The sequence below is a fragment of the Gorilla gorilla genome, chromosome 8, assembly GCF_029281585.2.
Source record: "Gorilla gorilla gorilla isolate KB3781 chromosome 8, NHGRI_mGorGor1-v2.1_pri, whole genome shotgun sequence".
Lineage (NCBI taxonomy): Eukaryota > Metazoa > Chordata > Mammalia > Primates > Hominidae > Gorilla > Gorilla gorilla.
The window spans coordinates 28,086,890-28,103,086 of NC_073232.2; the positions used below are offsets into that span (position 1 = coordinate 28,086,890).

Below are 16,197 nucleotides of genomic sequence, written 5' to 3' on the forward strand. Positions count from 1 at the left end.
TGCTATTGTGATTAAATAAGAACATGTTTAATCACTGATTCTTGAATAACACTGATTCTTAAAGAAACAGCTGATTATAATTTTGTATAATGATTTCATGCTGTGGCTCACAATCAGAATATTTTGAATATTCTGTGAATATTTTTAGATTGGTTTTTCAGGACTTTGCCTAAGTCTTATTTGTAAAGCCCTCAAATATACCAATCATCCCTTTATTAGAATCTGAATGATGCATATATATTATCCAGTTAAATAACTAAGGACCTTTTTTATTTTAGTAGCTTCCAGTTTTCTTTTAAGAGACAGTAACTGTTCCTTCCTTGAAATCCACTACAAATAAGGATAACTGACACATTGTCTAAAACCTCTGGAGTAAAAACTGGATGTCAATTATAACTTTTACCACAATGGCCTTGAGACTTGGACTTCGTTTTCTACCCTCTGAGAGAGTCTGGACAATTTCATTTAATCTGTTTGTGCAAGATAAGATTTGAAGGATGGCAGGCCCTAGACATGTGACTTCAGTGGTACAGACACCTTGAAATGGTTGGCAAAGCCTTATTCCACTAGTCATGTATCATTGATGGAGGATTTGAAAACCCCTAAAATAATATTGTACTGCCAGATTGTGGTACAATGTAAGAATAAGAGAAAGAGAGTTGGGCACAGTGGCTCACACCTGTAATCACAGCACTTTGGGAGGCTGAGGTGGGCAGATCACCTGAGGTCAGGAGTTCGAGACCAGCCTCAACCTGGCCAACATGACGAAACCCTATCTCTACTAAAAATACAAAAATTAGCCAGGCGTGGTGGCGGGCCCCTGTAGTCCCAGCTACTGGGGAGGCTGAGGCAGGAGAATCGCTTGAACCTGAGAGGCAGAGGTTGCAGTGAGCCGAGATTGTGCCACTGCACTCCAGCCTGGGCAACAGAGTGAGACTCTGTCTCAAAAAAAAAGAAAGAAAGAAAGAGTGAGAGGAGAGAGGGAAGAAGGGAGAATTAATATGAGTATAAATAACTGACATCTTTAAATAGCTTTGAGCTCTGGGATTGAATGCACTAAAATAAAAAGAGCTGTCCAGATTTATTAATTGACAATTTATGCATACCAGGCCAAAATACTTACTCATATACCACTGGTTTTATGGTTGTAAATTCCAGTTTTCAGGCCAAAGGTAGTTAAAGTGGTAGACACTGGTGAAAGAAATGTAATACATTTGACAAAAGCTACGTTTTTAATTCCATGCAATTTGTACTCAACTGTTTTGCTATTTTTGTTTATAGTACTTCTGGGTTTTTTTTTTGTCTTGTGTAAATAGTGATGAATTAGAGATAATATACAACATTTAACTGAACTATGACCAATATTTAGTTATGTAGCTCTAGGGACAGAAGATTTGTAGCTATTACATGAATCTACAAAAATTACAGTTTTAATTGTTTCGTGGTAATCGTTATTGTGCAATCTTAGCTTCGTTTATTGCCAACATTCCCTTAATTGCATATGCAGCTTTGTTTTCAGTGCATCTTACATTCAAGAGGATTTGCATATCCATCATTTCTAAACTCCCATTATGAGAAACCAGATTGTGGATGCATTCATAAATCATTTCCATAACCAATTGCTTCAGTTTTATCACAAATAAAAGTGAACATGATGTATATTGAGTCTACAATGTTTTAAAATTTTTCATCAGGTTGTTCTTAGGCCATTTATTCATTTATCAAACAAGTATACATTGAGCACCTATTATGCCAATAAGTTTTTTAGATAGTCGTGTGATAGCGGTGAAAAAGCAAATAGTAATCATTGCGTTCACCAAGCTTACAATTTAGTCAGGGAGAAAAATGATACTAAGCAAATAAATAAAAAATATACTTTATGTCAAGTGGTGATATTTGCTATGGAGAACAGTAAAACAAAAAACTGTGATAAGAAGTTCTAGAAATGAGGATGAGATTGTGATGTTTAAATAGTCAGTATGGTCACATTAAAACATATAATCTGAGAAAAATAGCCAAACAATAGAGGAAATAAGCCATGTGAATATTAGATATGTTGACAAAAAGAGTCAAGCTCTGTAAAATATTAAAAGAGATTTATTCTGAGCCAAACATGAGTGATCAATGGCTTATGACACAGTCCTCAGGAGATCCTGAGAACAGGTGCCCAAGGTGGTTGGGCTACAAGTTAGTTTTACACAATTTGGGGAGACATAAAATATCAATCAATGAATGCAAGATGTACATTGGTTGAGTTTAGAAAGGCAGAACAACTGGAAGAGGGGGCTTCCAGGTCATAGGTGGATTCATAGATTTTCTGGTTGACCATTGGTTATTATCTGAAGACCTGGAATCAATAGAAAGTAATGTCTACAATAAGAGCTCATAGAGGCCAAGGTTTTATCATGTAGATGAAGCCTCCAGATAGCAAGCTTCAGAGAAAATAGACTGTAGATGTTTCTTATCATACTTAGTTTGTTCTACCAGTAATTGCAAAAGGGAGGAGGGTATAATGAGGCATGTCTGGCTTCACTTTCCCATCATGGCCTGAACTGGTTTTACAGGTTAACTTCGGAATGTCTATAGATGAGAGGAGGAGTCCATTCAGATGGTTGGGGGCTTAGGATTTAATTTTTTTATTTATATATCCAGCTATAAATGCAGAGGCCTTGAGGAAAGAGGCCTTGGTTTATATGAGGAAGGTCATAGTAAGGCATTGATGTTTACTTCATGTAGGATGAAAACCCATGGAAGGGCTTTAAGCAGAGGAGACATGATCTGACTCTCAAGATTATAGTGGAGCAGGGACAAGGACAGAAAGACAAATTAAGAAGTTACTAAGATGATCAGGAAAGAGATGATGTTTCCTGAGCCAGAGTTGGTAGTAGTAGTGGAGGTCGTAAGATGTAGTTGGATTCTGGATGTGTTTTATTGATAATGCAGAAATTTGCTGATGGATTGCATGTTTGGTGAGAGAGAGAGAAAGAGATGAGTCATGGAAGACCCCAAATTTCTCTCCTTAGCTAGAAGGATGGAGTTTCATTAACTGGGATAAGAAAGGCTGTGGGAAGAGAAAGTTTACGTTGAGAAAAATCAGAAGTTTATTGAGATAGTAACCGCCCAAGGGGTTCACCTTGCCAGCTGCCTGGGCAGAGCCAATTCATCAAGATGGGAATTGCAATAGAGAAAGAGTAATTCATGCAGAGCCGGCTATGTGGGAGACTGGAGTTATATTATCACGCAAATCAGTCTCGCTGAGCATTCAGGGATCAGAGTTTTTAAGGATAACTTGGTGGGTGGGGGGAAGCCAGTGAGCCAGGAGTGCTGACTGGTCAGAGATGAAATCATAGGAAGTCGGAGCTGTCTTCTTGTGCTCAGTCGGTTCCTGGGTTGAGGCCACAAGATCAGATGAGCCAATTTATTGACCTGGATGGTGCCAGTTGATCCATCAAGTGCAGGTTCTGTGAAATATGTCAAGCACTGATCTTAGAAGCAGTTTAGGGAGGGTCAGAATCTTGTAGCCTCCAGCTGCATGACTCCTAAACTATAATTTCTATTCTTGTGGCTAATGTTAGTCCTACAAAGGCAATCTAGTCCCCAGTCAAGAAAGAGGTCTGCTTTGGGAAAGGGCTGTTACCATCCTTGTTTAAACTATAAACTAAGTTCCTCCCAAAGTTAGTCCAATCTCCACCCAGGAATGAGCAAGGACAGCTTGGAAGTTAGAAACAAGATGGAGTCGATTAAATTAGATCTCTTTCACTGTCTCAGTCATACTTTTGCAAAGGTGGTTTCAAGATTTATACCTATTTCTGTGACCCGAGGGAAGAGGCTTAAGTCAGTATCAGGATACTGCTGGAGTGTAGAGTTGGAGCCCACAAAAATTTTGGGCCTGAGGTATAATTTTATGAGTCACCAGCATTTAGGAAAGGGTTTAATAGCATGTGACTAGGTGATATTAACAAGGTTGTGGGTGTGTAGAGAGGAGAAGAGATGGAGGGCCTGAGCTTCCAGGCAGTCTCATGTTGAGCAGATGAGGGAAAACCACAAGAGAGACTGAGAAAAAAAATAGGTGGTAACACAATCAGAAAACCAGAAAAGAGTTTTATGCAAAAGCCTGGTGAAGAAAATATTTCAAGAAAAAGGGAGGGATCAGCACTGTCCAATATTACTGATATGTCAAATATGTTGATGAAAAAAATTAAATATGAGATTTAGCAATATAGAGGTCAATCTTGATATATGCAGTTTCAGGGGAGTGGTAAAGGTGATGAAAAAACAAACAAACAAATAAGGAATAAAATACTGATCCATGCTACAACATGGATGAACCTCAAAAACATTTTGCTGAGTGAAAGGAACCAAGCACAAAGGCTACAGCCTGCATGATTCCATTTATGTGAAATAGCAGAGTCGGCAAATCCATAGAGATAGAAAGCAGATGTAGTGGCTGCCAGGGTAGGGGGGAGAAGAGAGAATGGTGAAGTGACTGATGGGTACAGGTGATGAAAATGTCTTGGAATTAGGTAGTTTGATGATTGCACAACATTTCAAATTTAATAAAAGCCACTGACTTGTACACTTTTTTGTTGTTGTTGTTGAAGCAGAGTTTCGCTCTTGTTGCCCAAGCTGGAGTGCAGTGGCACGATCTCAGTTCACTAGAACCCTGCCTCCCGGGTTCAATTGATTCTCCTGTCTCAGCCTCCTGAGTAGCTGGGACTACAGGCATGCAACACCACACCTGGCTAATTTTTGTATTTTTAGTAGAGACGGAGTTTCGCCATGTTGGCCAGGCTGATCTTGAACTCCTGACCTCAGGTGATCCACCTGCCTCAGCCTCCCAAAATGCTGGGATTACAGGTGTGAGCCACTGTGCCCGGCCTTTTTTTTTTTGAGTTGGACTCTCACTCTGTTGCCCAGGCTAAAGTGCAGTGGTGCGATCTCGGCTCACTGCAACCTCCGCCTCCTGGGTTCAAGCAATTCTCCTGCCTCAGATTTCCTAGCTGGGATTACAGGCGTGTGCCACCATGCCTTGCTAATTTTTGTATTTTTAGTAGAGATGGGGTTTCACCATGTTGGCCAGGCTGGTCTCGAACTCCTGAACACAAGTGATCCACCTGCCTTGGCCTCCCAAGTGCTGGGATTACAGTTGTGAGCCACTGTGCCCAGCCTACTTGTACACTTTTAAATAGATAAAATGGAAATGGTTAATGATATGTTTTGTGAAGTTTATCTCAATTAAAAAAAACTGTTATTGACATAGGTTCAAGAGAGAATAGGAGGGGAAAGAACTGGTGTTGGAGTCAGTGTGAGAATAGGCAGAACTTTGAGAAGTTAGTTGGAGAAGGTTGTCGGATCAGGAGAATGTTTTTCTAAGATGGATGAAGTTTTGGCCATTTAGGTCCTGAAGGAAATGATCTTGTAGAGAAAGAGAACACATCGTTGTAAATGAGAGGAGAGGAAATTGGCAGCATGATTCCTTAAATAGCCGAGCAGAGATGAAATTTCTGTCTAAATGGAAGACGTCATCCAGAGAAGGGCATGGAGAGCTGACCCGCTCCTACAGGGGGCAAAGCATGTGGACAGTTGGCCAGTGAGATCGATGATGGGACTTGTAAAGTTTTCTTCTGATTTCTCTCATTTTCCCAATGAAATGTGAAGCAAGGTGGTGAGCTGAGAATGACAATAGGGAAGGAAGAGCTGGAAGTTAAAAGAGGGAATAGAAAGCTTTGAATAGTTGTCTAGGAATGCGGAAAAGGAAAGAATGAGGGTCACCCTGATGCCGTGGAGTGAGTAGTCATGAATACGAAGTCATTTCAGTCTGCATGATTGTGGACAAAGTGAAATCTGCATGATTTCTTCTCTCAATCAGCTGCACAGATACAGGCTAGAGTAAGTGAAGGGATGTATTTTCTAGAGTTTTTGCCATGAGAGTATGGAGAAGTATGAGCATGGCCAGGGAGTGATTGCTTGTCTGACATCTCTAATAAAGGAAATGAAGACAAGATAGGTGAGGGAAATAACTGAAAAGAATTTAGGATCCTGGGCTTGTAGAACCTGGCGCAGCTGAAATATTGTTAGAGTAGAGATATGAAAAGAAGTGAGCTGGACAGATAGGGATGATGGTTGGGGAGTGGACCACTTGAAATGAAGACAAGGAAACGTTATCATCATTAGTAATGGTAATACTCCTTTTGAAGAGTGGTGGCAAAGGTTGTTTTTCATCAAAGTTCTCCTTCAAAGTCATCAATAAGAAGAGATCAAGAAACGGAGAAGAAAATAAAAGTGAATATTTACATGACAGAGAATGACAGTGAGCTCAGAGCTAGAATCTTCAGGTGTTGAGGGGCAGGGCATCCTCAGGGGTCACCTACAGTGTCTGTAGGTGATTGTAACAAGCTGGAACAGTGAGGGGTGCCATTTGACATGAGAGTCAAAGCTTGGGTATTTAGGAAGGTCAGAGGGAGAATTGTCTGCAAGTGGTATGGTCAGGAAGGACTCCTAGTCTACCTTCAAGTCTTATACTGGGGGGCTTGGGGAAAAGAAAACAAAAACACAGGCACAATTTTTTTTTGGTTTTTTTGAGATGGAGTCTCGCTCTGTCACCCAGGGTGGAGTGAAGTGGCGTGATCTTTGCTCACTGCAACCTCCACCTCCTGGGTTCAAGCAATTCTCCTGCCTCAGCCTCCCTAGTAGCTGGGATTATGGATGCATGCCACCACGCCCAGATAATTTTTGTATTTTTAATAGAGACGGGGTTTCACCATGTTGGCCAGGCTCATCTTGAACTCCTGACCTCAGGTGATCCACCCTCCTTGGCCTCCCAAAGGCCAGCCCATGCCTGGGATTACAGGTGTGAGCCACCATGGCCGGCCAACAGGCACAATTTGAGAAAGCTCCAGAGAAAGCAGTTCCAGGGAAGATCCACCTTCCAGGTTTAAGGGGACACCGTATCTTGTATTGGACACATGTACAACTGTCCTTCAAATAGTAGACTCTGAGTTCCAACATTAGGGCAATTTTTTTACTCCTATGAAGGATTGGCTTTGGGGCTTGCCTGTCATTATGGAGATATGATTAAAATTCTGAAACATTGGCATAGTTGTTTTGTTCTGTTTTTCTCTGTCTCTATTTGAGTGGGGTGTGTGTGTGTGTGTGTGTGTGTGTGTGTGTGTGTGTGTGGGAGAGAGAGAGAGAGAGAGAGAGAGATAGGGTTACCTAAAGGGCGATGATACCATAAAGAGAAATTGGTTACAGAGTGCTTTGTAGAATGAGTATTAACATTAAAGCAAAATACTTGAGTCTTTCCAGTTGCACCTGCATTTCACTTCTTGCCAATCTTTAAATTTAACAGATGGAATTTTACTGTGTCAAGAAGCATTGAATGCTGAGCGGGAGCTATGTCATCCAGATACAGATCTCTGCAGATTTGGTGCTACAGATGAAGAGTTGAGATGTAAGTGTTAAATTGAGATATTCACTTTTCTGGTATATATGCAATATGTGAGACTCAGAGACCACTCACAGGAAAGTGCACATGCCAACCTTTGTTGACATTAATGTCCTAGTTTTAGCTGGAGTGTTATTGGGAGGCTGTGGTGGTTTATACTAAATACATCAATTTAAGGCGATGTCATTTTGTGAAACAAACTAAAGCCATTGTGGAATGATATGCAATGTTTCTTCTGTAAAATTTCAGTGTGATTATGAATAGTAAATAATTTAAACTAACTAATCTAATCCCATAAAGTAGGTAAGGTAAAATATAAAGCCATTTTAAAAATTGTTGACTGGGTATGGTGGCTCATGCCTGTAATCCCAGCACTTTGGGAGGCCGGGATGAGAGGATTGCTTGAGGCCAAGAGCTCAAAATTGGCCTGGTCAATATAGCAAGATGTCATCTCTACCAAAAAAAAAAAAAAAAGAATTACCTGAGCATGGCGGCATGCACCTGTGGTCCTAGCTACTTGGGAGGCTGAGGCTGGAAGATTGCTTGAGCCCAGGAGTTTGAGGCTACGGTGGGCTATGATTGCACCACTGCATTTGGCCTGGGTGGCAGAACAAGACCCTGTCTCTTAAAAAAATTAAAACATATTGTGACTGAAGTGGTGACACATACAAGAAAAACTAGGGATCTCCTTTTTTTATGGCAGTGGGTCACATTTGAGAGGATATTGTACATGTGGATCAACTGAGAAATTTTTGCAAAATGGAGTTGCTGGTACACTCTAAGGCTTATTGAATCCCAACTTCCAGATATAAATTAGTGTGTGCTGATGTGTATGTGTGTATATAAGCCTTTTGGTTGATTACAACACATAATTTGGTTAAGCAGCCACTCTAGCAGACTAATAGTCCACCAAGATCTTTTTCTCCCGTTTAGTGTGTCAGGCCTGTGGGTTTGAATTTGACATGTGTGAGTGGACGTCAGAAGCATCTGCTGGCCAAATATCCTGGATGCGCACAAAAGCGAGAGAGATCCTTGCATTCGAATCCACACCTCAGCAGGATCAAGGAGGTGATGATGAAGGTAGAAAAAAAAATAATGTCTTTTATGTATTACTTTCAGAATTCTGCTTTATGGTGACTAGTTATAAGACATTACATAGGAGGCCTTGGTGAATATACTGAGTATATTTTATTGAAAATACATTCTGCCATAGGAGCCAAAGGTGAAAATAACAATTATGTTTCCAACAGTGTAAAATAAGAATTATACTAGGTTAACAATATTTTTAAGTTTTATTATTTCCTTCAGGATTTCTTATCGTGTGAACAGAAAGTATTAAAAGGCTTTTTTTTTTTTTTTTTTGAGACGGAGTCTCACTCTGTCACCCAGGCTGGAATGCAGTGGTGAGATCTCGGCTCACTGCAACCCCCGCCTCCTGGGTTCAAGTGATTCTCCTGTCTCAGCCTCCCAAGTAGCTGGGACTACAGGCACGTGCTACCATGCCTGGCTAATTTTTGAATTTTTAGTAGAGACAGGAATTCACCATGTTGGCTAGGCTGGTATCAAACTCCTGACCTCAAGTGATCCACCCACCTTAGCCTCCTGAAGTGCTGAGATTACAGGTGTGAGCCATCATGCCCGGCCAAGTCTGCCAGCTCTTTCTCTCTCTTTCTTTCTTTCTTTTTCTTTTTCTTTCTTTCTTTCTTTCTTCCTTCCTTTCTTTCTTTCTTTCTTTCTTTCTTTCTTTCTTTCTTTCTTTCTTTCTTTCTTTTTCTTTCTTTCTTTTTCTTTCTTTCTTTCTTTCTTTCTTCCTTTCTTTCTTTCTTTCTTCCTTTCTTTCTTTCTTCCTTCCTTCTTTCTTTCTTTCTTTTTCTCTTTCTTTCAACACTGCTCTGTTGTCAATGAGTTTCTTCCTCTTGCTAACATATTAATTTGTATTTTCCGTTTACTTTTATTCTTTTTGCTTTTTTTCTTTCTTCCTTTTCTTGGAGGGGTGAGTATTGTTACATTTTTATTTTTATTTTTTTCACTGATCTGGAAGCTTTAATTTATATATCTTATTGTTATGACTATTCTTAATTTTTAGGGTATATTCTTTGTATGACATTTCTTTAACAAAACCTAAAGTGCTCTACTATTTCTGCCTTCTTGAACATGAGAAAGACCAAACTACCATTTAATTATTTTTTGGTCCTGAGTTACAGTTGAACATTTTAAAGAGTTTTAAAGTCAATATCTTGTTATGATACTTGTAATTATTAAGTTTATATATTTCATTATTTTTCTTACTCACCATTGTTTTTTAGATTTTATGCTTTCCTTCTTGGTTCCCTTATCCCCTTGCAAAGGTTGACTCTTTAATCAATTTTTCTTTTATTTAGGAAAGATCTGTGGTGATGAGCTCCCATAGTACCTGTAAACTTAAAATGTTTTAAAATTGTTCTCACTTCGAAATAATAATTTATCTGGTCATACAATTTTAGAATTTTTTTTTAATTTCTAAGTACAGGGTGATTTTCCCTCTTTAGCTCCTGATATGTGCTGTAGTGATGGAGAAGTCTGAGTGCGTGTAATGGTTTTTAGTTTAATGCAGATTTTAAAAACGTTTCTTTATCTTTGTTATTTGAAAATTTCAGTATGATGAGTGCAGGAATGAGTATATGTTTAATTTTTAATGCTCAGAATGCGCACATATCATCACTTGCAGAAATTATGTTATTCTATTCAAGTAATTCTCTCTTACTCCCTCTAATCTTTACATCTTGAGTTTCTATTAAACACAACTAATGTTCACACTCCATAACCTGACTCCTCCTTTTTATTTTCTGTATAATTTACTCTATTTTGAGTTACATTTCATGGCTTCTGGTACATGAATTTCCTCTTTGACACTATGGCCAGTCTAGGTTATATTCTGCCTATTGGGCATTTAATTTAAAGTCTTAATTTATTTTTGTTTTAAGTGTATACTTGCTAATATTTTCTTATTTATTTCCTAGTGTATCTTAATATGTTTTTAATAGAATGTATTAGAATTGTATGAAATTTAATTTCTTTTTTGTACAATTTATAAATGTAATTCGTTTTTGCTGTCTTTAGCATTATATTTATATATTTTACTGTGCAGATTATTATTTTTTATTTTTTTATTTTTTGGGGGTAGCAGTAATATTATTATTATGGTTATTTATTTTATTTAAGTTCCAGGCTACGTGTGCAGGATGTGCAGGTTTGTTACATAAGTAAACATGTGCTGTGGTGGTTGGCTGCACCTATCAACCCATTACCTAGGTATTAAGACCAGCGTGCATTAGCTATTTATCCCAATGATCTCCCTCCCCTCACCCCTCAACAGGCCTCAGTGTGTGTTGTTCCCCTTCCCCGTGTCTGTGTTCAATTTGTTCAGCTCCCACATATAAGTGAGAACATGTGGTGCTTGGCTTTCTGTTCCAGCATTAGTTTGCTCAGGATAATGGCTTCCAGCTCCATCCATGCTCCTGCAAAGGACATGATCTCATTCCTTTTTATGGATGCATAGTATTCCATGGTGTATATGTACCACATTTCCTTTATCCAGTCTATCATTGATGGGCATTTGGGTTGATTCCATGTCTTTGCTATTGTGAATAGTGTACAGACTATTTTAAAAAAGATTAATAGACTTTACTTTTTAGAATTACTCTTTTCAAACTTCTTTTTGCCTTGCAGGTGCCTTGTAATTTTTTGTTGAAAGTCAGACATGATTTACTGTGCAAAAGACATTAATGTAAATAGTGTAAGCTTTTACATTACGTTTATCCAGTTAAGGATCATATTATGCTTAGTATTTGCTGTATCTGTAAATATCTGAGGCTAAAATTTGGTCTCATGTTCTTGTTTTTGTCTTTCTTGTTGTATATGGGTTTCCTTAGAGACTTCTTTTTAAGTAAACATCAGAGACGTGCAGCAGTTTCAGTAGCATGAAGAAGTATTTCAGACTTTATTTTTGAAAATGAAGTTGTAAAATTATAGAAATCTTTTTATAAATCTGCGTTGTCATTGTTATTAAGTTCAAGAACAGCTCAAATTGGTTTTAAATATCAGATGGGGAAAAATTTATATACAATATCTTTATGTAAAACAAAATCCATAGGTGACGTTTAAAAGGACTGTAGATATCTCATACCTCTATGTGGCTTGGTAAGAAAGAAGGCATTTTAAGTTGTATTTCCTAAAACTATAAAGGATTTTCTACAAAAAGTAAATCAAAAAATCATCCAGAGGGGCAAGAATTCTGGGAAGGATGAAGAGAAATTCTTGATTAAAAAAAGGATTGAATTGTGATATTTAAAAGAAAATGACAATAATTTGGTGGTGTAGCAATTTGTATATGTAGGTTTCTTTTATAGGAATCTTGAATTTTTACAAAAGGGTATTATCAAATTTTGATTATAGAAATTAGGAGATTTCTCTACATATTGGAAATAATATATAAAAATGAAAACCTGTTATTTGCAGTTGATGTAATCATTTGAAAACACTCTATCCTTTTAAGTAAAATATTTGTGTTTTAAGTCTGGTTTTGAAAACTTCAGAAATGTAATAGTTTTAGTCAGACAGAAAGAAGCTAATGTTTTCCTAAATTGCTTCTTTTTTCTTTTATCTTTCAGGTTATTATGTATGGGTAGGCGCTAAGCATGCTTTCACTCTTAACCATTTAGACAGCAGGGCTTACCTGAATAGCTCTGTGTGTCATTGCCTGGGCAAGAGCTGTCATCTTCAATTCTATTATGCTATGGAAAGCAGTGTCCTGAGAGTAAGACTGTATAATAATAAGGTAAGAAGAAAGTTGCATTTATTTCAAATTCATTGAATCAATGAAGTTTCTAACTCTTGGCAACTTGTGTTTCGATTTCTCAGTTGCACATAGGCTTTTATTCTTTAACTTGACTATTTGGTATACTTTTAAAAAGAATGGTTAAGAAACTAGCATAGGGGACACTCTCATGTATAAAAGTTAATGTGATAACTTGCCCAATATTATTCCATAAAGTTTTCAAAATTCATGGAAGTATATTAAAGAAACTATAGATCTAATAAAAATGGGATAGCTGAGATTCTGTATTGTGAGCTCTCTACTGAAGCTCTGATGTGATCTGTTTTGGACATTACATCTATATATCATTAGAACTATAAATATAATGGTTAAAACTTACTTGTTTGGGTAGCAGTAGACATAATTTTTAAGACTGGTAATTATTGATTAATATTGAACAATGGCACACTGGGTAGAGTGAGTCCATTCTTCTTCTCTCTCTCCTTGTCCAGTATGCTCAATGAGTTCTAAAGTGTAAAGCTGGGTGAGTACTCCAATTAGTATAACAGATAAAAACAAACTGACAGCTGATTCCATAGTATAGGAAAACACCCTGCTTTTTCTACTCTTACGCACTCAGCACTCCCAATATCTCACTTCTGACACCAGATGCATGTTTTTTTTCCAACACAGCAATTCAGTTCTCTAGTGGACACCAACTGAGTGTCCTTTGATTTGCCTCAATTCTGACACTGCTACCTGAAGATAGTACAGATTCCGAAGGTTGAGGTCTCAGGCCCACAAGACTACCCCTACTTCAGATGTCAATCACAAGCTTCCTATTGTGCCTCTTACCTACCAGCTATAAATTGGAGTTCCCATGACCCCCTTCTTAGGTTTGATAATTTGCTAGGATGGCTCACAGAATTCAGGAAAACACTTCACTCATGTTACCCATTTATTATTAAAAATGTAGGTGAACAACCATATGGAAGAGATGAATAGGGCAAAGTATGTGGGAAGAGGGGTGGTGCTTCGCTTCCATGCATTCCCGGGTGTGTACCCTCTAGGAACCAAAATGCGTTCAGCAATCTAGAAGCTCTCTGAAACCTGTACTTCAGGAATTTTTATAGAGGATTTGTCACATAGGTATGATCAATTATTAGCTCAATCTCCAGCCCCTCTCTTCTTCCCCAAAGAGGTGGGGCTGAAAGTTCCAAGCTTCTAATCATAGCTTGATCTTTCTGGTGATGAGTCCCATAAGATTCTATTAACATCCCTATTTATTAGGAAATTAACAGGTTTTTGGGAACTGTCTGCCAGAAACTGGAGATGAATAAATATATTCGTAATAAATAATATATAATGTATAATTATATGTAATATAATATATAACAAATAATATATTTATTATTTTATGTATCCAGATTTATATGATTCACATAATTACATCTATATGTATGTGAGATATCTATAGATATATATCTCTACACATCCATATAGATATAAATATATAGATAGATAAATATGGATGTCATATATATATATATCACATATCTGTAGATATGTGGATGTGATTGATATATATATATATCTCCCCACACATCCATATACACACATATAGATATATAAAGTAATATACATATGTATATAAATTCTTTTTTAATTGGATGAGATATAATTTTCCTGGCGTTCTGGAACTTGTTATGTTTTTGTGTTTTTTGCAATAGTACTTTGTAGTCACTGCCCTGCAATCTATTTAATATATTTCATTCCATTTGGTAAGGTGTGGGGGGGAGGAAGAAAAGGGGACAACATCTCCCTATCCTTCCTGCAGCATTACAAACTGTCCAGATACGTGGGATCAATTTTACCAAAAAGGAAGAGAGAAAAAATTTAACTGTATCCATGTATGTTCCACCATTCATGCCTGAATATTTCAGTTGCTGTCACCTGTGCTGTTTGAACCAATCCCAGCAAGCCTCCATGCAATCTACAACATTCTATAATTTCCAACTCCTTCTTCAATAAAGCCATCGTAGAGAAATTCTAGAATAATTTTGATGAGTTTAAATTATAGTTAAAATGGTTAAATTATATATGTGGGCCTATGGTAATGCTTTTCAGATGACAGATAATTAATTATTTCATTAAAATTGAATGAATTTTTAGCCTAAATTTAAGTGGAAATTTGTATTATAATATGGTCTAATCCTGAGGATTATTTTAATCTGCTGTGAAAATTAGTGATGTATTTTAAAAGTTTCAATGCATGTAGAATGGAATTGTGTATTTAATTATGAATGTGAGTAAGTATTGTGTATGTAATTATGAATGTGTATATGTATTATGTAATTATGAATGTGTGTATTTAGTATGTATGTAATTATGAATGTATATAGATTGGAATTACTGAAAATGAGCCATGCCATTCTTCCGGTGGCTTTAGAACCATACAAGAAAAGAGTGAAAACAAATTGGCTTCAAGTGTTACATCATATAAAAATGACGTTAGATACCACACATCATTAACTCTATTAATCAGTAATACAGTTATCAAGATTCTGTCTCTCATATTATAAGAAAAGAAGTTAATCATAGGGAAATGATCTAGTGTATTAACCAGAACCAAATGGATGTACATCTTAGAGATTGTTGACTGATGTTTGATTTGTTAGTATCCTGTGAGGTGTCCTGTCTTTTCTGACACTATTTGCTATCCTCTACATATATGTTACTCACTGATGCAAAATCTGCATCAAAGTACATTTAAGTCCCAAGTCAATGTTTTATCACACACTTAAAAGGACTCCAAACCTTTCATTTAAAAAAGTAGCTCTTGATGAAAATGATGATTTACATCTTTCCATGAACAGAATGCTGTTTTGTGTTGTGAATATCTATTACTCTATAAATGTGAGGAGGTAAGCCAAGAAATATCTAGCAAGAATGCTGAAGGTTGTTTTCTTTATTTCCAGAGGACATTAGAACTTGAGAAGTGAAAAACTCAGGTGAAGGCAAGTTGTTAAATAAAAAGTTCACTCTTTAGAATCAGCTCAAGTGTGTAGCAATTCTAGTTTGTACCATCTAACCATTCTTGGGTTAGATCTGCGTCCATGATCTATAAAATAATACTCATGGCAACAGCCTACTTTTGTTCTGTGTAGGGTTTCCATGTAATTATTTACCAAGAAATTTACATGTAATTTTTCTTTACAACCAAATTTACTTGTAATTCTTTACCAAATTACATGGTCTTATTCCTAGATGCGATCAAAAGTAGTGAAACTCAACAACATTGACTTTGGTACCCTTGATTTCTTCACTGGAAGAGAAAAGCATAGACTGGCATCTTTAAGAGATAGAGTGTTAATAAATATGTTAAATATTTTTCTTGAAAGGTAAATCGGCATTATTGATCCTGCACCGGCGGAGCAAAGATGTATTTTTAAAAAAAATATTTACTGATTTCAAGATAAAAGTAGAACATCACTTGAAAAGCTTTGCTGAGTTGGAGATTTCTTTTTTACATTAACACCTGTGAAAAGTAACTAGAAAGTGGAAGAGTAAGAACAGAAATAAAATGAAAGCTGATTTCACTTAGAATAAATTCTTTTTACAAAACATTGCTAGTGCCATCAGACTGGAAAATGTATAGAAAAACCTAGATCTCATTCACTGTGTACTATGAACTTGGCTTATGAAAAACTATTTAAGTTTGGAAAGAACACTGCTCACTTTTCAAAAATGTAAGTGCACCCATCTTCAGGGGGAGCAGAGGGGAATCAATTAGTAACTGTTGAAAAAGAGCACAATAGCTCTAAATTATTCTCATAAAATGAAAATGGGGGAAAGTGGTGAATGCAATTTGCCAAGAGGTGTCACTAAAAGTATCTGTGTAGGGTGTAAGTGTTTTGATGCTAAATAACTGAAGTTGTGTAAGAAATAAGCAGAA

General features: G+C 37.0%; 1 protein-coding gene across 1 annotated transcript in view; it reads left to right on the plus strand.

Moving 5' to 3' along the window:
* MALRD1 (MAM and LDL receptor class A domain containing 1) overlaps positions 1–16,197 on the plus strand; it is a 689,301-nt gene that overhangs the window by 61,960 nt on the left and 611,144 nt on the right. The window contains exons 6-8 of the mRNA XM_055354139.2: positions 7,352–7,453; positions 8,381–8,527; positions 12,097–12,263. Of these exons, the coding sequence (XP_055210114.2) occupies positions 7,352–7,453; positions 8,381–8,527; positions 12,097–12,263 (416 nt within the window). The remainder of the gene's footprint in view (positions 1–7,351; positions 7,454–8,380; positions 8,528–12,096; positions 12,264–16,197) is intronic.